This window comes from Rhinopithecus roxellana, chromosome 11 (genome assembly GCF_007565055.1).
Source record: "Rhinopithecus roxellana isolate Shanxi Qingling chromosome 11, ASM756505v1, whole genome shotgun sequence".
NCBI classification, from domain to species: domain Eukaryota; kingdom Metazoa; phylum Chordata; class Mammalia; order Primates; family Cercopithecidae; genus Rhinopithecus; species Rhinopithecus roxellana.
This window is the reverse complement of record NC_044559.1, coordinates 72,541,682-72,563,871: the sequence shown is the minus strand read 5'-3', so window position 1 is coordinate 72,563,871 and position 22,190 is coordinate 72,541,682. Positions and strand designations below refer to the sequence as shown.

At 50.6% G+C, this 22,190-nt stretch overlaps 1 protein-coding gene across 4 annotated transcripts in view; it reads left to right on the top strand.

Annotated features, from left to right (window-relative positions):
• PAX2 (paired box 2) overlaps positions 1-18,312 on the top strand; it is an 84,781-nt gene extending 66,469 nt beyond the window's left edge. For 2 of the 4 annotated variants that reach the window (XM_030940036.1, XM_010356101.1), the window contains 3 exons: positions 13,025-13,126; positions 15,384-15,470; positions 15,918-18,312. In XM_030940036.1, coding sequence (XP_030795896.1) covers positions 13,025-13,126; positions 15,384-15,470; positions 15,918-15,994 — 266 coding nt within the window. In that variant the 3' untranslated portion in view covers positions 15,995-18,312. Of the gene's footprint in view, positions 1-13,024; positions 13,127-13,278; positions 13,362-15,383; positions 15,471-15,917 lie in introns of all 4 variants that reach the window. The other 2 variants (XM_030940035.1, XM_030940034.1) reach the window with 2 other exon arrangements.
• Positions 18,313-22,190: the final 3,878 nt, after the last annotated feature.

Below are 22,190 nucleotides of genomic sequence, written 5' to 3'. Positions count from 1 at the left end.
ACTGTTTTTGCTGGCAATTAAACTGCTGCAGTTATTGATCTTTGTTGATTTTATGTCCTTCTAATTTGCATAATCTATTAAAGATGAATGATTTATGATGTGTTTATTATGGGGACAAACAGAATTTGCTAGAGGTACTGTCAAGGTGAGCAATGGGGCATTGCTCAGACTCCATGGGCCATCTCAGCAGTGGGTCCAGAGTGTTGGCCTTCAGGCCAGGATATTGTGGGTAGTAGTGAGCAGTGATGCAAGAAGAACAGAAACAGGAGAGTGGACTTTGGGTGAGTTCTTCTAGAAAGATGTTGGCATATATGAGAACCAGGCTCCAGGTAGAACTGGTATTTGAGAGAGGCCCTTAGTATATTTGTGGACATTGCCCTCAAAGAGTCTTTAAAAACTTATTTTTTGGCAAATATTAAGGGCTTTGGTGGGAGAAGAGGAAAGAAGGCTCTTTCAGGTGGGTAGGTGATGCTGGGGAGGTGTGTGCTAAAGGTAAGGGAGCTGTTAGGTCAACCCTGTGCCCATAGCCTGACTTAGGAGTGCCAAGGTGTTCAAGGAGCCCTCTTCATCCTCCACGTCTCAGGTACCCTGCTCATCTTCTTTCCCAGGACTGGCAGCTGTGGCTGCAAACCTTAGGGGATGAAGGAATGCCCTAGCCCAACCTGAAAAGCCAGACCTTATTGAGATTCCTGCCACCTCCTGGCACTGGAGGCTGATTTCAAACTTCACCAGCCACTTGATGCAGCTATTCCACAAGGTCAGGACTGAGAGAGGAACCTGGACTATTGTGTGCAGGGGAGAGTGGGGCCCAGTGGGCCAGGACACAGCTAATCACATTGCAAGCAAGGGTGGCTGCCAGAGGCTAGGGCTCAGCCCCGTAGCCTCCCCTCCCCACCTTCCATCAGGGAACCAAGGAAAGAGACTGATTTTGCTGGGTAGTGTTTGCAAGTTCTGCCGAGATTTTAATTTCACTGCATCACAACTCAGCAAGCTGCCAAGTCAAGCTGGTTATTTAAATTTATCACCCACTTTCCCTTCCGCCGCTGGGCTGCTCTAGCTCAGCGGCATCTCTTCTCTCCAGCCCACGGCTCTAGGCTGCTGGTCTGGAACGGAGCCGAGTCTCTCCTAAGTGATAAAGAAAAAGGGACCAGCTACATGAGAGAATGGGTCAGGGGCATTCTGGCCCCAGGCTTTTTCAGGTTGGATGGCTGTGGCTGGTACCTTTCACCACCTTCTTGACCCTCCAAAGGACCCCAGGGGGCTGCCATCCACCTCTCAGTAATCCCAGGGCCCTCTGGGTCAGAGCATCTGCAGTGAGAACTCTGGCTCCAGCTGCATGCTGGAGCCTTCATTCCTTAAAGTCTCCCTTCCCTGGTAGAAAAGATAGCCCCTGTTCCCCATGGCTTTCTCACCTTGCCTCCCTCCCCATGCCTGGCCGGGGCTGCAGTGACAGAGGAGCATGCCGAGATGCTGGCAGTGATGTTGATCTGGGAGGAGAAGACGAGAACTTACTCCAGGATTCCCAAAGTCACTGGGGATGTTTCTGAGCATGAGAGAGTCCCTTGACACAGTGTGAGTCCACCCTGAAGGAGAGAGCCCATATGCAAGGGACAGTGCTGGGGGAAGTCAGAGATTGTACAGTTCCATGCCTTCTAGAAAAGGGTTGGCCAATCTTTTGGCTTCGCTGGGCCACTTTAGAAGGAGAAGAAATGACTTGAGTCACACATAAAATACACTAACACCAAGAGAGCTGGTGAGCTAAAAACAAAAACAAAAGTAAAAAACCTCATAATGTTTGATGAAAGTTTACGAATTTGCGTTGGACCACATTCAAAGCTGTCCTGAGCAGCATGTGGCCTGCGGGCTGTGGATTGGGCAAGCTTGCTCTAGAAACTAGGCAAAACACCAGTCCCTGGAGCCACTGCACCGAGCAGGCTTCACTGGCCTCTAGTGGGCATTGCTGCCACACACTGGCAGAGCCTTGGGCAAGTGCAGCTGTCATCGCCCTTGTTTTAGTCACAGAGAGGTAAAGGAGGAAGGAGATTGATGTCTGGGACCCAGGCAGGCTAAACTCACCAAAACATAACTGAATAAAATATAACAACAAAAATGTTAATACGCAGCAAACCTCATTCTTTGGTGCTAGAAATCAAGGGGAACTCAAAGCCAGATCAGTATTGGAGAGGCTGTTGACATTACACTGGAGGGAGATGCCGACTGGGAGAGGATGGGGTTGTAACACACCAGTCAGGGAACGTGAATTTGGGAATCAGGAAGCTAGAATTGAGTATCATCCTGCTTAAAGCAAGGGACAGAACAGGGATCATATTGTCCTTGAAAGGCAAACACATACACTCATCATCCCAGTAGCCCAGGGAAACAAGGAAGCAGGGGGCAACAGGGAATGTCACCATGAGACATGGAGACCCCAAGCCTGATGCCAGATCAGAGTCCAAATTTATACCATGAGTATCTCGCAGGAAACCCAAGCCAGGAACTTACATAAAAATTTGTCCAGGATAGTTACCCATTCTGAAACCTCATCGGGAGCAATGAGAAACCTTCTTTGTAGAGACATTCTATAATCCAGGGCACGTGGGACTCCCACAGGGTGGGTGGGAGGAAAACCCACCACTAATGATGAGCTTACTAAGAAAAAGTACACATCTCATGTGAACACAAACTTCCAAAAGGGAAAGTTAGTAGAAGTAATAAACAGAACAGTTAACATTCCCCAAGAACTGAAGACAATAGAATAGTCCAAAAGCGCTGTAAACTCAGCATGTTTAATATTCTAAAAAAGATCAAAGGAAGTATCAGTTGTATCTTTATCACAGATCCAGATCCCCTAGTCCCTTCCCACCACTGCTCACCAAATTGTCAGATAATGGAGATCAAAAAGGGCAAAGAATGAGGACCACACCTATAGATTATTGCTTTGGGGTCCAGGAGGCATGGAAAGAGCTGAGCCTCAGGCAACTCTGAAAGTAGAGCCTGTTCCAGGCTTATCCAGGCTCCCAGACTGCTAAGCCTCAGCAGAAAATCTTATGTTTTCTTTGGGAAAATGTCTGAACATTAGAGAGTTAGAGATGGGGACAGTACCTTTCTCCCCAGTGGGGTGGGGACAGGTGGGAAGCCTCAGTAGCTTCCCCATCTTGGTTGGGGGAAGGTGGTTTTATTCAAGAGCTCGGGAAAAATGTCTCTTAATTCCTGAAGACTGCAGTTTTGAAGGAAGCTGTAACTAAGATCCAGGAAGAGATGTAGATGCTGCCCAAGAGGGAAGTGCCCAAGGCAGGAAGAGGGAGCAGAAGAAGCTGGTCTCCCAGAAGCTGGCTTATTTGAGCAGAGGTGGGGGAGGCCAGAGAGGCAAAGTTCACAGCTGGACAGCAGCAGGGACCAGTGTGAGCAGTGTGGGTGTAGCTTCTGAGAAAGGGTTGCCAACTCTCAGAAGCTCAGCCTCCTGGCCCACATCTCAGATGGTTAGCAAAGTGGCCTTTTAGCAGATAGAGGTGTGGACCCTGGGAAACCTCCTCCTCCTACTCAGGGCATCCTGAGGACCTCCAGGAACTGCCTCTTTCCTGTAGTTAACAACCCCCTTCCAATGCAACTGCATTTCCCTCCATAAAACAAACAGCTTAGCCCTTGGCCAGCCCCTAGGGGAGGAGAGTGCAATAAAGACTGAGAAATGTTTCTGAAGGAGGCTGGGAGTCTCCTAGTCTTGTCTGTCAGCTCAAAGCCCCTGATTAGCTAGAGGAATTTAGGGCACAGACCTCACAGTTCCTCTCCTTGAAAGGAGAGGGCTAGGACAACTTCAGACATGTGGCAAGTCAGAGAGCCCTTTACTGTGGAGGCCAAAACAAGCCAGAGGGCTGCTCCTCAGTGCTCACATGCCCTAGACCCTTCCTTTAGGCTGTGAGGGTCCCAAGAAAAGAGGCTAGCCTCCTCCAAACATCCCTGAGTCTGCAAGCCACATCCCCAAGGACCTCCAGCCCCCAACCTCAGCTCTGATTTAATTACACGGGCATTTCCATAGCAATGAGACATTGACAGATATGTGGCTGCTCTGGGCCTGCAGCCTAGGGAGTCATTGGATCAGTCCTCTTTTTCCCTTCCTCCTAGTCCACTGCTAGAGGTAATGAATATGGAAAAGAAGAGGCACTAATCCACTCTCGGGATCAGAGTCAGGCCAAATTTGACCAGAATAAAAGCTGTGCCACCTCAATCCCAGGTCCCAATCCCATGTCCTTGTCTTTGCCTACCAGCCACCCTGTGCTGCTGGGCTGCCCTCCCCAGAAGGGTGCCATGGCAGAAGTACCCAGGCTGAGAACGGGGCTGCAGAGGGAGGAGCATCGTAGGGAGGGTGACAAAGGTAGGAAGGGTCTGGGGCATCTTAGCAAAGATATAGTTCTGGTGTTTTCTACGCTGAGCTCAAATTTGGCCCATAACCTTGGACCTTTCTTCTTACCTCCTCCCTTCATCTCTTCCCTCTGTCTGTGAGGCCCAAAAGGCTGAACATGCCAAATGGAATGCTTTTTCCTCCAAGGATGGCCTCACTTGTTCATTAGAGATCAGAGAGAGAGAAAGGAGCCAGTCTGAATTTGAATCAAAATATTTTCTAAGAAATCAATGATCTTGCTATCAAGTGCATAACAATAGCCAGCTCAGGCCAATAAAGGATTGCCCAGTTGAGAATACTGGCCACCGCTTTACGATTCATTAGGTTACGGGGACCCTTTCAGCTTCTGTAAATGTCATTTAGATGCTTGATGTGTCCCACAGGGGAATTCTCCAAAAAAGGGATCTCCCAGCACTAAGCTTTTTAGTCCATTATTTGGTACTTTTTAAGAAGAAAATGTTGGCTAAGTAAAAGTAAGGTCAGTCAACCCAACATTTTTGAATGACCAGAAATCCTAAAGACTGCTGTCCCAATGAAACAGGTATGTATTGGTACCAAGGGCTCAGAAATGTCCCAGTGGCCTCAAAGTCACCTAGGCAAGACCTGAAAACCTGTTTCCCCCAGAGGGCCGGCCACCTCCAAGGTGACAGGAAGACCCCCCACTCCTTTCCCAGGTAGCCAGAATCCCTTCCACCTCCACAATTAGCTGTAGCCTCAGGACAAACAAGCCAGTGCTTTTGCAACCCTGAGCTTTGGGAGACAGGCCCCGTCACTATTGTCACTTCTGAGAGGGCTTTGCGTGCCTTCAGCCTGAATCCTCCCCTCTTCTGCCCGGTGGTGGTGGTGGCTGGGCTCGCAGGCAGGGAAGGAGGAAATCCTGCAGGGCTTGGAGAACAGCCTAATGCTGCAGAGGCTTAAGTGGCCGTTTTCCTTGGGATTAGGGTTTCACTTACACAGAGCGCCTGAAAAACACTGTGCTTTCGGAAGGATTAGAGCTGACAATTCAGTGCTCTCAGAGCACAAAATAAAGCCAGAGAGGAACTGGGAGGCCTGGAGTATCAGAAGACTGTGCAAACAGGCTTAACCTCTGCCCACCCAGCATGAGGGTCTCTCATGCTCTGAGCCCATCTGTGAGCCTGGGCCCAACCTCTTGAGTGCCAGCCCCTGCCCAACTCCAATCTTCATTTGTGATTTGCTCATGGAGCCAGAGAAGTCAACGTAGGGACGTGAACTGGGAAGAGGACTGAGCCTCAGTTTCCTCCTCTGTAAAATGAGGGAGTTGGACTAGAAGATAGCCAAGTTCCTTTTCAGCCCTTTGAAAGTGTGATTCTCCCCAACACTCCCTAGTGTTATCCTAGGATGCTGAAGCTGCATTTCCATCCATGGTCCAGCTGAATTAGAAGGAAACCGCCTCATGTGAGGCCCTGAGCCAATAGGCTACACACCTCAGAGGAGGGCAGGGTGCTAGGAGAAGGAATGGAAACAGCATGACTGGTTGTGTCCGGCCAGTTGGCTGTCAAGGTGTAGACCTCACTAAGCCCCTGCAGATCTGGGTAACATCCCTGCCTAGGACACACCAGTGACCAGGGACTCATGGTGTCAGTGGGAGCTGAGATCAGCTGGAAGAGCAGCCACCCTGAGTTGTAGGCACTGTCCCCTCTGCTGGAACCTGGAGAAGGCAAGCCTCGGGTAGGGTATGGGGCTGAGGCAGAGCCTGGGGCTGTGGGCCGTCCCATAGTCCCTTCTGCCCCAGAGGATAAATCAAATCCTGGGAGGATTTGGAAGCTTGGGAAATAAGAAATGAAAGGAAATATGTAGATAATTCTTTTCCTCTCCTTTTAAAACATCTTGTGTGGATTTAAAGTTTGTTCCTTTAGTGTAATAGATGTAAGTTGAATTGGTCATAAGGTGCTCATAATTGTTATAGTAAATACCAATTATGCATTTATATATTTAGGCAGCAATTACAAATTTAATAACTGTGTATTCCTGTAAGTATTATAAATGCCTATGTCAAATGCAGGCACAGACTGCCAGCCTTGAAGAAATCTAATGTCTTCATTTTTGCTACCTTATGAGAAGCAGACAGAACTTGAGGATAGGGTAGTAAAACAAGAGTTATGTTTTCTGGCCTTAGGGTCCTCCACAGTGTCAAGTGGGTAGCAAAAGTGCTTATTTTCAGAGAAAGATGCTGAGGAAAAGCATCTCCGAACTCCTCAATAGAACTTTTGCTGTATAAATCTATGTCTAATAAGTCTCATCTGAGCCATCATGAGCAGCAGTTTCTGCTTCTTTCATGGCGTCCTTTTTATTTCCTTGATCTTCTGAATGCTGACATTTTCCTTGACTTGAGATAAACCTCCCTGCTACTTCACATGCTATTTTGCTGTGCTTTGTATCATCTTGTTTATTGATACAATTCAAGTAGTTGCAAACAAATCAGTGTCTTACGCTAAACAACGGGGCTCTTTTGTTTTTTTTTTTTTATATAAAGAGTGCTAATTAATCTTTAAGCCATATTTTTTGAGAATATGATAAAAGTCATATACCATCTACACAGAAAGATACAGATATATAATGTCTATAACATCTTATATATAGATTTATATAGACCCCTTGAAGTGATCTATGGGTTCCTAAGGGATCAGTTAACCCCAATTTAAAACCACCACTGTAAAAAAGTGGAAGAAATTGAAACATAAGAAACAAGAAGTGACAAGATGTTCTGTTATAGGAAAGATTCACTTAGCATGATCCCATATTACTTTCCTGGACCAAACATCTGTCTGTTTTCTGGGTCTGCACTATTTGAGAATAATATCATTCCAGGATCAGTTCCCAAGTATACAGCCTGTTCTGTAATCCAGTTTCTGCCATCTACTAGCAGTGAAATCTTGGACATTATACTTGGCCCTTCTGAGTTTATTTCTCATCTATAGACTGGGGATTAAAGGCCAGGCGTGGTGGCTCACACCTGTAATCCCAGCACTTTGGGAGGCTGAGGTGGGTGGATCACCTGAGGTTCGAGACCAGCCTGGTCAACATGGCAAAACCTCGTGTCTCTACTAAAAAATACAAAAGTTAGCTGGGCGCAGTGGCAGGCATTTGTACTCCCAGCTACTTGGGAGGCTAAGGCAGGAGAATCGCTTAAACCTGGGAGGCAGAGGTTGCAGTGAGTGGAGATTACACCACTGCACGCCAGCCTGGGAGGCAGAGCAAGACTCTGTCTCAAAAAAAAAAAAAAAAAAAGTGTGGGAGGTTAAAAACATATCAACAGCTGGGCCTGGTGGCTCACGACTGTAATCCCAGCACTTTGGGAGGCTGAGACAGGCGGAGCACCTGAGAGCAGGAGTTGGAGACCAGCCTGGCCAACATAGTGAAACCCCGTCTCTACTAAAAAATACAAAAGTTAGCCAGGCATGGTGGCAGGTGCCTGTAATCTCAGCTACTTGGGAGGCTGAGGCAGGATAATCACTTGAACCTGGGAAGCGGAAGTTGCAGTGAGCCAAGATCGTGCCACTGCACTCCAGCCTGGCTGATGAGAGCAAGACCCTGTCTCAATAAAAATAAAAATAAAATATCAACATCATAGGGTTGATATGAAGATTAAATGAGATAATACATCATATAAAATACGAAGGACACTGCCTAGCATATAGTAGGTGCTCAATGAATGCTAGCTAGTCCTGGCACAAGTAGAAACACAGCTCTGACCTTGAATCTTAGACCTGATAGTGAAAGTAGCGCAAATTACCTGATGACTACAATTTTTTAACTTTCTTAATAAAGGCTTTCACTTTGCTTTTCTCTGTACTTGTAAGAGGAGCTGCACTTAGATTCTCCAAAACAGTTGATTTGATCTGGCCCATTTGGTAAGGAATGTCTGACAAAAGTGCACTGTGATGCAGATATAGTGATTGCTGTAGAAATTGGCTGTAGCATCTTCAGGGACTTCTGCAGTTGAACTGAGAAGATATCCTCATCAAGTACAGTGCTTTGAACACTTCTGGGGACTTTAAGATTCTCCACTACCACTGTTTCTTGAAGACCCTCTTTGTTTTTCAGAAAACTCTCGCAGGAAATTAATAGTCCACCCCATGGAGTTTTATTACAGACTTTTGGCGTCGGGATTTTGTTCTCTGCGTCCTTTTTTATCAACAACCATGACGATATGAGATTTTTGTTTGTCAGATGACTTCTTTTCCTTTTCTTTGGCTCTTTTGGGGAGTATCTGGCTTCATGTTATTAAAAGGCAGTGTGGTATAAACATGGCTTCAAATTTTGGCTCTATCATTTATTAGCTGTGTAGTCATGGTAAAACCATGATGCATCTTTGTGCCTTCATTGTCTCACCCTTGAAACAAGGAAGTTACCTCATCATCTGGAAGGCTCTTCATCTTTAAAAACTTTGTAACCTTGGTCAGGCGCGGTGTCTCACGCCTGTAATCCCAGCACTTTGGGAGGCCGAGGCAGGCGGATCACTTGAGGTCAGGAGTTCGAGACCAGCCTCGCTAACATGGTGAAACCCTGTCTCTACTAAAAATACAAAAATTAGACAGGCATGGTGGCACACACCTGTAGTCCCAGCTACAGGCTGAGGCATGAGAATCACCTGAACCCAGGAGGCGGAGGTTGCAGTGAGCCAAGATCGCGCCACTGCACTCCAGCCTGGGCGATAGAGCAAGACTTCATCTCAAAAAACGAAAAACAAAAAACAACTTTGTAACCTTGGAAAGCAAGTGTCCAACATGAAATGCCCATCCTCTTGTAATAGTATGTGGGTTTTTGTCATTTATAATTTCTGATGCTGTTTTTATGTTACTGGCCATTGTCAGTGAGCAACGAAAATCCTCTACTGCTTTCTGTTGGGTGGCACGTATTTTATAACTGATGTATTCTGTCACATAGCTGTTTTCTCCTTTTTCTGTGCTTTTGCTTGTTGGTATAACGGAGGTGGCTGTGCTGTTGTACAGTTTTAGAGTCTGTCTGCACTCCTATTTTTCCACCCATGTATAGTACAGCAAGGCCCAGTGCTCTGTCGATTCTTGCTTGCACAGATTCCATTACCCATTCATATTCTTTCACTAAAAGAGGCTTGCTCAAAGAATGCTGCTGGGCAAATGGTATGACGGTCTTAGTAATTTGAAAACTTCCTGCAGTATGTGTTTTCCATTATTGACAATGGTGTTCCAGAAAAATATATGGCTCTGGCAAGAGTTTGGTCAATTTTTTCTGTTATTTAGGTGTCACCTGTGTGCTAATGAAGCAATTGAGAGTGCTTTGTATGCAGTGGCCAGCACTGTTGGTGGCTCAGGGGTCCTTAACAGGGTACCTCTTTGTGGTGATACTGGTGTTATAGACTCCGCAGCAGCAGGTGCACAGCTGTATGCAAAACACAAGGAAGCTTGCCTGCTTTTTCCTAGTCTTGGGACTCTTCTTTCACATTTTTAAAATTTCTACGTGGCACTGCCCAGCTTCAGTTTTCTAAATAGAATTTGGCAATGTGCCTTTCAATCAACTGTCCAGTGGGTGACTTTCAGCATGCGAAAGTTCCTACCTGAGGGAAGCTGCCATTTTGTAAGAGAGAAAGCCAGTGGAAATAAAACTTTCTGATAAGACTGCATCCAGGTTAGCCGGAAACATGTTTCTAGTCATCCAGCCTTTCTTCCTTCCTCCTGAAATGAGGTAGGAGATTTTGTGACAAAACCTTAGATTATAAGGAATTCATGGTGACAGGTTGTGGGAATCATGCAACTGAAAACCAGAATTCAGATGCATTTAAATTCCTATTTATTAAGAAAGAGGCACACCCCTTTTCCTGGCTGCTTTGCAGACTTTATGATGACAGGGAAGGAGGAATTAGGTTTCTTTATCTGTTTAGCTTCCAAATCCCTGCATCATCCCTTACTCGATCCTGTCCTGGGCCTTTTTTGACCAATAAGTGCCATATTATTAATCTCTCTAGGAATTGATTTTGATATTGCTGTCATTGTCTACTTCAGGTCCATTCCACTAAGAGACAGTCAGGAGGAGTGTAGCTTTCATTGACAACAGAAGTCAATAAAAGAAAACCCACATCAAGGCAAACACAAATCCTTTCTTCTGTCTCTCTAGGAGTCAAAACTGATCTCGTGTTTGGCAGTTCTACTCTGCTTGTTCTCGAGTTTTAGGAAATGTAAGATATTGGCTATATTAGACAGGTATAGAGGAAAATCATTCTATTGCATGATAAAGTCACAATGTATGAGTCCCTCACTGTAAACTTCTCATCAGCTTATAAAAATCATAATCTATTGTTTAAATTGTTTTTTAAAGAAAAAGCATATTCTAATATTTACATTTTATCCCAGCCTTTACTTCTTTAAGGAGACCAATATACATGAAACAATAAAAAAATTATAACCCATCAGGAATTGGCTGTTAAGTGCAATAGACTGATGGAGGATTAATCAACAAGTGTTTATTGAGCATCTACCATGTTCTCAACTATGCAGGATAAAGCAGAAGACAGGGTCCTGCCCTCAGGTTGCTTATGATCTGTTTGAAGAAGCAAGCTATGATATGAAACATCAGGGCTGATGCATTATGATATATAATGGCATGGTAAACCATGCAGCACAGATGCTGTGGAAGTTTGGAAGAGAGAAATTTCCCTGGTGGGTAGAAGGGTAGGGATTTTAAGACTTCAGGGGGAAGGAGAGGAAAATGACAAGGAAGAAGAAAAGGTCATGGCAAAAGCATAGGGGGTTCACATCACACAAGCCAATAAAAACAGTCAAACTAAACCAGGAGGGGTGAGAATCTTAAGTGGGGTGGAGAGAGTACCTTAGCAGCTTTAAAAGCCACAGAGTTTCATTTCAAACTATAGACTACGGGGAATCAGTGATGGTTTTTACAAGGGAAGTGGTGTGATGAAAGCAATGTTTCATGAGGACTAGCCAAGCAGCCACATTTAGGATAGACAGGAGGGGAAGAATGTGGAGGCAGGGAATGCAAGCAAAAATACTGTGTGGCAAAAAGAAGGTGCTTAAAAGCTGAGCTATGAAGGTGGTGGAAGAAATGGAAATGGAGCAGATGTAACAGACATTGCCAAGGAGAATTGACAATACTTGGTGACTGACTTTATCTAGAATGGGAGGAAGAAGGCTATGTCAAGAAGGACTCCAAAGTTTTTGGTCTTATGATCTTCAAGATCATAAGAACCGACGGAGGGAAGATGAATCTGTTTGTATTCCAGTTAGGTTTGAGGTGACAGAGGGACAGCTAAGGAAAATGTTCAGCAGGGTGCTAGAAATGCAAAAACCTGAGCTGTAGCTCTGTATAGCTAGGGAAGGATGGATCACTCAGATGTGTCAAGGTAGGGGTGAGGAAACTCATACATCTCTGGAATGCAGGGAGGTGAGGCCATCTTCAACGGGAGTGTAGCAAAGAGAGAGAGAGATGTTTTGGAATAGCCTTTGGGAGACTAATGACTACGGTCCAGCTGATGAAAAGAAAGTGAACGGGCCTGGATATGCATAGTTTTGTGACTTTCTCCAGCCATGCCTTGCCTTCCCAAGGATGGACAGAGGCATTAGAGTGGTAGAGTGGCATTGGCTAGTGAGGAGGATAAGGGGAATCTGGAGGGGTTAAGGGGGTTCCAGGAGGTCCAGGAGAGGATAAAGGGATTATAGCAGAGGGGAGAAAGCAAATTATTATTAGAGATCAGAAAATGCTAAATTGCAAAGGGAGGTGGTGACCCCTTCATAGCAATGGAGGGTGCAGGCAAGGAAGGGAGCCCAGTCATGTGCAGCTGTGTCCCAGAGGACATGTCTGTGGACCAGGGGTAGCACTCCCATCTTGACTCGCTTTGTCTCCCACCCTGCAGGCTCTAGCTGGAGAACCCTCCAGGGACAGAAGTCCAGCAGCTGGTGGGGGAGCAGATTTTACTCATTGGAACTTTATCTGGTCCACTTGCACTGTTGGCTCAAAGCTCCTGATTCACTTCAGGGTGGTTTTCTATCATGTAAATGCCATAAACACTAACAGCAAAATAGTACACTGGCTGGCCCCCTGCTCTCCATACCTGCCAGGCCCAGCACCTGCAGCTCCACTTGGAGAGGACAAGGAATAGCCATCAGTCCCTGTAGGGGTGATGGTGGGGTGTCCTCCAAGCCTGAAGGAAAGATGGGGTATTAGGGAGAGGAAAGATAAGCAAGATGATAGAGCTCCCTTTGGCTACTGGAGAGACCACGGCTGAATATCTTGCTGAAAAGGAGGAGTAAAACCAGGTCATCTCCCTCCCATCTCCATCTGGGTTTGGAATGCACAGAGACACAGGCAAAGGCAAATACACACACACACACACACACGCACACATATACACACACACAAATGCACAGGGAGAGACACAAAGAGCTACACAAAACAGAGATGCATACACACAGCTGATCATAGATATTTAGCTTAGACACATGCAAAGGCACACTCAGACTTGCGCATTCAGGTGCAGACCGGCACACGTACCCCCACACGTCTGCACAGAGCTCTTTCCTCTCCAAGAGTTTCCTCTCCATGCAGTACCCTGGTGTGAGTAGAGGCAGGCCCCTTTCTTCCAGGCCTCACTCCTTCCCCTTTGTGTTTTTCCAGGTCGTGACATGGCGAGCACCACTCTGCCTGGTTACCCCCCTCACGTGCCCCCCACTGGCCAGGGAAGCTACCCCACCTCCACCCTGGCAGGAATGGTGCCTGGTAGGTGACAATGCTGCAGCTGCCTAATCTAGGTGGGGGGAACTAAATTGTGGGTGAGCTGCTGAATGGTCTGTAGTCTGAGGCTGGGGTGGGGGGAGACCCAACGTCCCCTCCCTGCAAACCACTGCTATTCTGTCCCTCTCTCTCCCTAGAGGCTGCAGTTGGTCCCTCATCCTCCCTCATGAGCAAGCCGGGGAGGAAGCTTTCAGAAGTGCCCCCTTGTGTGCAACCCACTGTATGTCATGGCCCCTCCACAGCGCCCACCCACCCAAGTCTGTGCCCGAGGAGCACTCAGCCTCAGCTCCACCCTCAGTGCTCAGCCCACCCCAGCCAGCTGACACTGCTTGGAAGAGCCTGCCCGGGTTTCCATGGAAACTTGGAGCCAAGAACCATTTCCAGGGGCATGTCAGTCACTCAGACAAAGCCACCCTGGTCCACACCAAGACACAAGGGAAGACCAATGTTGAGAACCAACCCCAAACCAGAGGCAAGAGGGAGCTAGTCCCTAAGAGGAATGGAGGTCAGGCTGCGGCAGGAACCAGGGAGACTCACTGCAGCGAGACAAGCTAGAACACCCCTATACCTCTTCAGAGGCACCAAGCCTTCCATTGCTCCCCTGGGGCTCTGACCCATCCCTGATCATCAGAGGAGTTGGGTTTGGGTTGTTTGGATCAGAGAGGCAGAGGCTCTATTTAACGTCTGGTGACTGCAGCTGGAGGTTGTACTATACCCATCCCCAATCCCCAGATTGCGAGCAGGGGCTTGAAGCCAAAGAGAGCTGAAGTTCCTATGTGCACAAACACCAAAACACTCTTGTCTTAAGAAGGGTTAGACTCATTCAGCCAGCAACTCACTCCCTCTGGTCGCCCTCTATATGGCCTTTCCCTGAAGTTCAACTCTCATTGGCATGGGGAAGGGGGAGGATAGAAGAGAGTGGTTGGCCCCATCCATCCAGGGACATTTAGGGATAACCATGGGTAAGCAGAGCTTGGGGTGGGACAGTGGCAAAAAGGGAGATTGCTGCTGGGTCTTATAGACTAGGGGCTGAAGGGAGTTAGAGGTGTGGGTAAAGGGATTCCTGCCCAGATTTAGGGGAAGGGAAGTAGAAGCCTTATTGGGGGGCAAGGAGATTTTAGGGAGAAGCTCCCAGCAATGAGCAGGTGGGGGGTGGAGGAGGTTTTAAAGAGGTGGGGGTGAGGGAAGAGTGGGGAGGTGGGGGCAGGGAGTCTGCAGGGAGGTGGGGAAGAGGGGAGCTGCAGAGAGCTCGTGGTGGCGAGGGGGGAGTCGTTAAACAGAATCTAGTGCTGATGAGGAAATTACACTTGTTTCATTAGCGATGGGGAAGGAGATAGCTCAGTTCCTCTTGGTCACAGTTGAGCTCAGAAGCTCATTATCCTGCTGCACGCATGCTTTCCCTCCTCGTCAATAAACAGGCTTTCCAGTGGCTGCATCCCCCACCCCCACCCCAGCTCCCTCTCAAAGAGGGGCCCCTTCTCCTCTACTTAACCCGCGGTTAGGGATCACTGTAAACAGTCTGGGGTCATCACACAGGAGAAAGGGCGAGGGGGAAACCTGGAGGCCTGGCCTTTCTCCCGCAGAGGGAGGGAGGCAGCTTCCGACGGCTCCCAACCCACGGGCCCTCTGCTCACCGCTCGCAGACCAGCGGGCAGTTCACCTGCTTCCTGCCGCCTCCATCCCCTGCCGCGTAGCCCACGCATCCAGCCTCTTGAGGGAAAAGCGGGAGGGCGGTGTCTCCCAACAGAGCCCCCACCTCTTGTGTTGGCACCGCGCATTGATGCCATTCATAGGACTTTCTGGGAGAAAAGTGTCCCGAAGGCCTTTCTTCGCCACTGTCCCCCATCCCCATTTCCGCCCATTGGGGGCCATGCCTCCTAGAACCGGAGTGGCCTCTATAAAGGCCCTGGCCCCCAGTGCGACAGGGTGGACGCGCCCCAGTACAAAGCCTTCGTGGGTGGCCGCGAGCGCCTCCGCTGGGAAGCCCCGGGCGGGCACTGGCCCACAGGGTCCACCCGTGGGTGTGCGAGCGCGTCGGTGCCTCCCGCCTGCCCGGGCTCTCCCCACGCGGACGCGGTGATCGCCCCACCTCCGCCCGGCCCAACCGCCAGGCTATTACCCTGCCCGCGACACCTGCGCCTGAGACCCGGAGGGAGGAGCGGGCGGAGAAGCCACCGGCCGGACTCGTGGGGTCCGCTCCGGCGTGCACGCGTCTGATCCCCACTCCCCGACCCTCCCGCAGGGAGCGAGTTCTCCGGCAACCCGTACAGCCACCCCCAGTACACGGCCTACAACGAGGCTTGGAGATTCAGCAACCCCGCCTTACTAAGTGAGTACGCCACCTGCCTGGCCGGCGGCTCAGCGCTGCCGCGCGGCTTCTGGACACGGTCCCACTACCGGCGACCCGACCTCTGGGGGCCCGGCTGGGCCAGGGGGACAGGTTTGCTAGTGCAGTACTGAGGCCCGGGGACCCCTTGAGGACGCCCGCACCTCCTGCCCTCCCGTCCCCTCCCTGGTCGCTCGAAGGCTCTGCGCCGCCCTCGCCCTCGGATCCCCTGGAGGGTGCGCAGCCGGGCTTCACCGGATCGGGTCCCTCTCATGCCCCGTGAACGCAACTATTCTCCAGGGCAACTGGCTCCACCGCCCAGCCAAGGTCTCCCAGTCCGGATCCCGCTGGACCCCAGCCAGGGGAGGTCTTTTCTTTGCTTTTCTTTCCTTTTTTGTTCTCCTGTTTGTCCTCTCACCCAGCCCATTCTTCTCCTGTGTTAACTTCCAGGTTCCCCTTATTATTATAGTGCCGCCCCCCGGGGCTCCGCCCCTGCCGCTGCTGCCGCTGCCTATGACCGCCACTAGTTACCGCGGGGACCACATCAAGCTTCAGGCCGACAGCTTCGGCCTCCACATCGTCCCCGTCTGACCCCACCCCGGAGGGAGGGAGGACCGACGCGACGCGATGCCTCCCAGCCACCGCCCCAGCCTCACCCCATCCCAGGACACCCGCAACCCTTCACATCACCCCCTCGAAGGCCGGACAGGACGGGTGGAGCCGCGGGCGGGACCCTCAGGCCCGGGCTCACCGCCTCCAACCCCGCCCGCCTCCCCTCCCCGCCTGCCTAGACTGCGCGGCGCCGCTAGGCCGACTCGGCCCAGCTCGCCCCGGCCTCTACCGAGCCAGCCCCGAAGCCCGCCAGCCACCCGGCCGGACTCGGGCGCGACCAGCCGGCGCGCGCCGCAAGTTTCTGTGACACACAATCAGCGCGGACCGCAGCGCGGCCCAGCCCCAGGCACCCGCTTCGGACGCTCGGGCGCGGGGAGGCTTCGCTGGAGGGGCTGGGCCAAGGAGATTAAGAACAAAACGACTTTCTGCTGAAGTAGGAAGAGCTCGCTGCCGAATCCTTGGGGAAAATTCTTTACCCCCAGTGCCAGCCGGACTGCCCTCGCCTTCCGGGTGTGCCCTGCCGCAGAAGGTGGAATGAGGGAGTGGGGGTCCGGCTCTAGGAACGGGCTTTGGGGTCGTCAGGTCTTTCCAACGTTGGGACCCCAGGAGCGGGGGGTCCCGCACAGACAGAGCTGGACTCTCGGCTCTTCACTGCTCCGCCTGGACTGCCTAGTTCCCCAGGGCCCGGAACCTCCTGCTGCGAGACCAGCTCTCAGCCCTGCCTTGCCCCTACCTCACCGTCTCTTCCACCTGCTGGTCTCCCAGTTTCCCCTCCTGCCCGTCCTTCGCCCGTCCCTCGACGCCCTGCATCCTCCTCCCTGACTCGCAGTCCCATCGGATGCTCTTCCGGGACCGCCGCAGGACCAGTTTCCAAAGGCTGCGGACTGGGATCTTCCTCCAGCAGTTACTTGATTCCCCCTCCCGCGACACAGACTCTCAATCTGCCGGTGGTAAGAACCGGTTCTGAGCTGGCGTCTGAGCTGCTGCGGGGTGGAAGTGGGGGGCTGCCCACTCCACTCCTCCCACCCCCTCCCAGCCTCCTCCTCCGGCAGGAACTGAACAGAACCACAAAAAGTCTACATTTATTTAATATGATGGTCTTTGCAAAAAGGAACAAAACAACACAAAAGGCCACCAGGCTGCTGCTTTGTGGAAAGATGGTGTGTGTTGTGTGAAGGCGAACCCCAGTGTACATAACCCCTCCCCCTCCGCCCTGTCCCGCCCGGCCCCATAGAGTCCTTATCGCCCGCCGGCCCTGCCTGTAGATAGGCCCCGCTGTCTGTGCTGTGAGAGTCGCCGCTCGCTGGGGGGGAGGGGGGAACACAGCTACACGCCCATTAAAGCACAGCACGTCCTGGGGGAGGGGGGCATTTTTTATGTTACAAAAAAATTACGAAAGAAAAGAAATCTCTATGCAAAATGACGAACATGGTCCTGTGGACTCCTCTGGCCTGTTTTGTTGGCTCTTTCTCTGTAATTCCGTGTTTTCGCTTTTTCCTCCCTGCCCCTCTCTCCCTCTGCCCCTCTCTCCTCTCCGCTTCTCTCCCGCTCTGTCTCTCTCCGTCTCTGTCGCCCTCGTCTGTCTGTCTCTGTTCCTTCCTCGGCCTCTCTTCCCAGCCCTGGCCCGGCCGCCCTGTCTCCGCAGGCTAGATCCGAAGTGGCAGTTCCAGCCCCCGGCTCGCCCCTACGCGGCCGTGCCCCGGTCGCCCCGTGCGGCCAAAGGCCGGGCCGCCCCGCCCCGCCCCACCCCGTAGTTGCTCTTTCGGTAGTGGCGATGCGCCCTGCATGTCTCCTCACCCGTGGATCGTGACGACTCGAAATAACAGAAACAACGTCAATAAAAGTGAAAATAAATAAATAAAAATCCTTGAACAAATCCGAAAAGGCTTGGAGTCCTCGCCCAGATCTCTCTCCCCTTCGAGCCTTTTTTATTTGAAAAGGAAAAAGAGAAAAGAGAATCGTTTAAGGGAACCCGGCACCCAGCCAGGCCCCCAGTGGCCCGAACGGGGCGGCAAGGGCCCCGAGGTCCGACCCATCCCAGTCCTGTGGGGCTGGCCGGGCAGAGGCCCCAGACCCAGGCCCAGGCCTAACCTGCTAAAAGGTCCCCGGACGGTTCTGGTCTCCCCGGCCACTTTCAGCGCGTCGGTTCGTTTTCATTCTTTTTCTTTTGTGCACATAAGAAATAAATAATAATAATAATAATAATAAAGAAAGAATAAAATTTTGTATGTCACTCCCCATGGCTCCAAGTTTGTCTCTCCCTGTCTCTGAGATGGGCCTCCCCTCGATTGGTCGATCCCCAAAAGTCCCTTCAATGATCTTCCCAACTACACTCCCACTGCGACCTCCAACTCCTTTGCTGAGACCTCCTTGGCGGCAGCTGAACCACGGTGAAGGCCGAGACAAGCCTGCCCTTTAGTAGCCACCCTTGCCCGTGCACCCTGGCCCTGGGACTGGAAGTTCTTACTCTCCGAAACTGTAGAATAACTCCCAGTTAGGCGCCTATACTAGGCCAACTCTGTGGTCCTACCAGTACACCCGCATCCAGATTTAGGGTGCTGGCTCTCAGAACCCGACGTCTGAGGCCCTCTCCACGTGGGTGGAGGGGTGGTCGTCTGTCCTATCTCCTCCCTCCGTTCCCCATCCAGTGCAGTTGCTCGTGGGCGCAGCAGCAATTTTATCCCCGGAGTCTGCCATGAGACGCGAAGACCGCACAGGCTTGCCGCAAATGTCCTCTCTCTGCGTTTACTTCTGGGCCAGAAGAATGTCCCGCAGAGGCCCCGAGACCTGGTTCATGGGTCTTCACGCGCCTCCAGTGTCTTGCGGAGCCCCGAGCCCCAGCAAGAAGCGGCTGAAATTGGTGCGCCTTGTGCTGTGGTCTGCGTGTGTCCCGAAGAGAGCGCTCAGACGCCTATGTCTGTCGTGGGGCGGTCGGCGGCTTCCTGCATACGTACGGCTCTCTGTTCATCTATGTGTTCGTCTATATGTCCCTGGATGGGTCTGGGGGTGTGGTAGTAGGATAATTTTTTTATTTTAGCCATCCTTGCTGTTCTTATGTCCAGGTGCCCAGTGAAAGATCTGTATGTCTCCACCTCTCTGTTCTCTGTTTGGGAGGTGTTGCAGGGGTTGGGGGATGTGGTGACTGTCCAGGATTGTTCTGCTGCATCAGAGATACTTGGGAGGGCCTCCTTTCCATCCCTTCAACAACTTTCCAGCTCTGGCCCTCCCACCCTCTTGCCAACACAAAGGGCCCAGCTTCCACCTGGAAACTTTCCTTCTGTGCCCCTGGGACACCTTCCCAGCTCAGCTTCTATCACAGCTTCCTCCCACTTGAAAGGCTCTTGAATCTCTGAGCTGCCAGGGATGCAAGCAGGACGTTGGGGCAGACTAAGAAGTGACCTTCCCCTTTGGTTTGGGACAGTGTCTCCTAGACACCTCCTTCCCATCAGAATCCCAGAGACCTTTCTTTCAAGTCAATTTGCCCAGGTTCACCCATATCATGGCACCTCTGGGGGATGTACAGGACCCTCTACAAATCAGCAAACCCTCAATCAAGTCCATTCCCTTCCCCCTCCCTCTGCACCTGTGTCTCCTCCCTATTCTTCGTCTCAGCAAATGGTAGTTGCTCCCTTCACCCTGCCTGGTGTTGGCTCTCTTGACCACCAGCCTCCTAGAAGAGTGGCCTTCAAACTTCTTTGGTCATACACCCTCTCAGCCAAAAGAATTCTGAATGTGTACTCCCAATATAAGTATATTTACTGATTTACAAATTTCATAAGTATATTATTGGACTAACATATCATAAATCTTGTAAAAGGTAAAATATTAAAAGAAGAGATTGGAATATGTAAAAATAGAAGTTCTGATGTTCTCATACCCAAATGGATTATCTTGCACTCCCTGGAAGATGTGCACCCTTGGAGATCCTGGTCATAACCCATGAAAACCCAGCATGGCAGAACTCCTGACTATTGCCTGGTGCCCAGCGAGTACGTTTCTGGAAGTTGCCAGGGCACTGGCTTGGGCCAGGGCAGCCCAGTGAACATATCCCTTATCATATATAGCAGGTACCAGACCCCCAGTGCCTGGCTTTTCTTCCAGGTCCACCCCAGACAGGGAGCCTTGCCCTGCCCAACCCATCGATTTGGGAGCCATGGCCTCATGTGGGTCTCACCGGAACCTCTTCTGTTCTATTTCTGGTCTCTCTCAGACTGAATTGGACAGCAAACATTCCACTGTTCACAGTAAGCACCTCTGCCCAGAGGCTTCATGAGGTGTCCCTCCTAGAGTGCTGATTCCAGCTTGGAATCAACCTGAGGGCCCCAAAACATGATCTGTCATCCTTGGCCAGTTGCAGTCCCACTCACCCACCCCAGACACAAAAAGAGCCTGTTCTCCTGCTTCAGTTTGTTTTCTCCAGAAGTCATGTTGACTCTGCTGGCTCTGTCCCCATCCTACCCCTACAGAGTTCCCAGCCGAGGCACACCAAGTATGACAGTTAGAAACAGATGAACAGAAGTGTCCTGGGTTGAGGGAAGGGTAGGAGCAAAGACAGGAAGTCATGAAAATACGCCAGATACAATGTGGCTGGAGTATCAGGTGCTGGGGGAGGGGTGGGGATGGAGGGAGTTGGCAGGAGATGAAGCTACAAAGGTTATCAGAACACTATCGTGGGCATGCCAAAATGGTGCCTGTCACACACACAGCTTCTTTAAGGAAGCTGCCCTACCCACAGTCACTTCCTGCCCATGTAGACAATGTATTTGTACCAGCGACTCTGTTACTGGTACAGAATTGGACTGGAACACAAATCTACGCTGAACCAATCAATCCACCTCTCTGGGGTGGGGGGTAGGGGGGGAAACTAGGAAGTATGGAAAGAAAGAGGCCATTAACCATGAAAAAGAAAAGCCCAAAGGAGGCCCTGAGGGTATTCCCTAGGCCTCCTCATCTCAGTATAGCTCCATTCTACCGTCACTCAAGTCCCAAACCCACATCTTCCCTGACTCCTCCTGTCTTTTGCATCCCACATTTGATTCATCAGCAAAACCAGACAATTCTACCTTAAAATCTATCCAGAGCATGACCTCTTCCAACTACCTGTACTGGACTATCCAGGATCAAGTCACCGTGGTCCTTCACCTGAGCTTGCAAATAGAACATTCTAATTGGCCTTCCTGCTTCCATCTTAGATTCCCTCCAGCAGCCAGAATGGTCCCCCAAAATGTATGGCAATTCATGTCCCTCCTCTGCCCAGAAACCTTCAGTGGCTCCCCATCTCTCTCAGCATCAAAGTCAAAATCCCTCCCCATCCCCACCACCACCTTAGCTCACCTCCCATCACCTCCCTCGGCTCACTGTGCTCTCTGAGCCTGATGGTAGGAGCCCTCAATCATGTGAAGAGGAGGATGACCCACAGAGAGAGTAGCTGAGTCTCTAATGAGGAGGACTGAGAGGGCAGATGTTCCTGCCTCTCCTGCAGTGCAGAAGATTGAGACTCAAACTGCACTAAACTCCTCAAATAACTCCCACCATTCCTTGGGGTGACTCTCTGTTCCTTACAACCCAAAGCACCTCCCACAGTCCCCGTGGGGGGCATCAAGAGTGCATCCCTCCTTCCCTTGGGAAGCTGCCCCTCTACCATCCTGTGTAGTTCTCGTGGGACTGTCAATCACAATGCCCCATCAGCTCCTAACACATATTTGGGCTTGTGATGCTCCTCTGGCCAATGAGGAACCCATGTCCCTGGCCACAGCACAGAGATAAAAAGTTAGAAACAATGGGAGTTCTCTCAGGAGCGGTGTTACGGAGTTCTGGAAGACAGGAGGGGTTTTTGGACTGTGAGCTGCAATGATAAGGGCTTGGGACTCCACTATGTGGAGAATGTCTGCCTGAGGGCAAAGTCATGCTCAGAGTCAAGCAGAGACCAGCAGAGCTGAGAGGTAGAGGAAAAAAAAAAAAATCTGGTGCTATCATTCGAACCTCTGGAGCTAGCTAGGCCCGAAGCAAGCCCTGTTTTCGGATTTCCAGGGTCAAAATTCAATACCTTTTTTTTTTTTTTTTTGAGACGGAGTCTCGCTCTGTCGCCCAGGCTGGAGTGCAGTGGCCGGA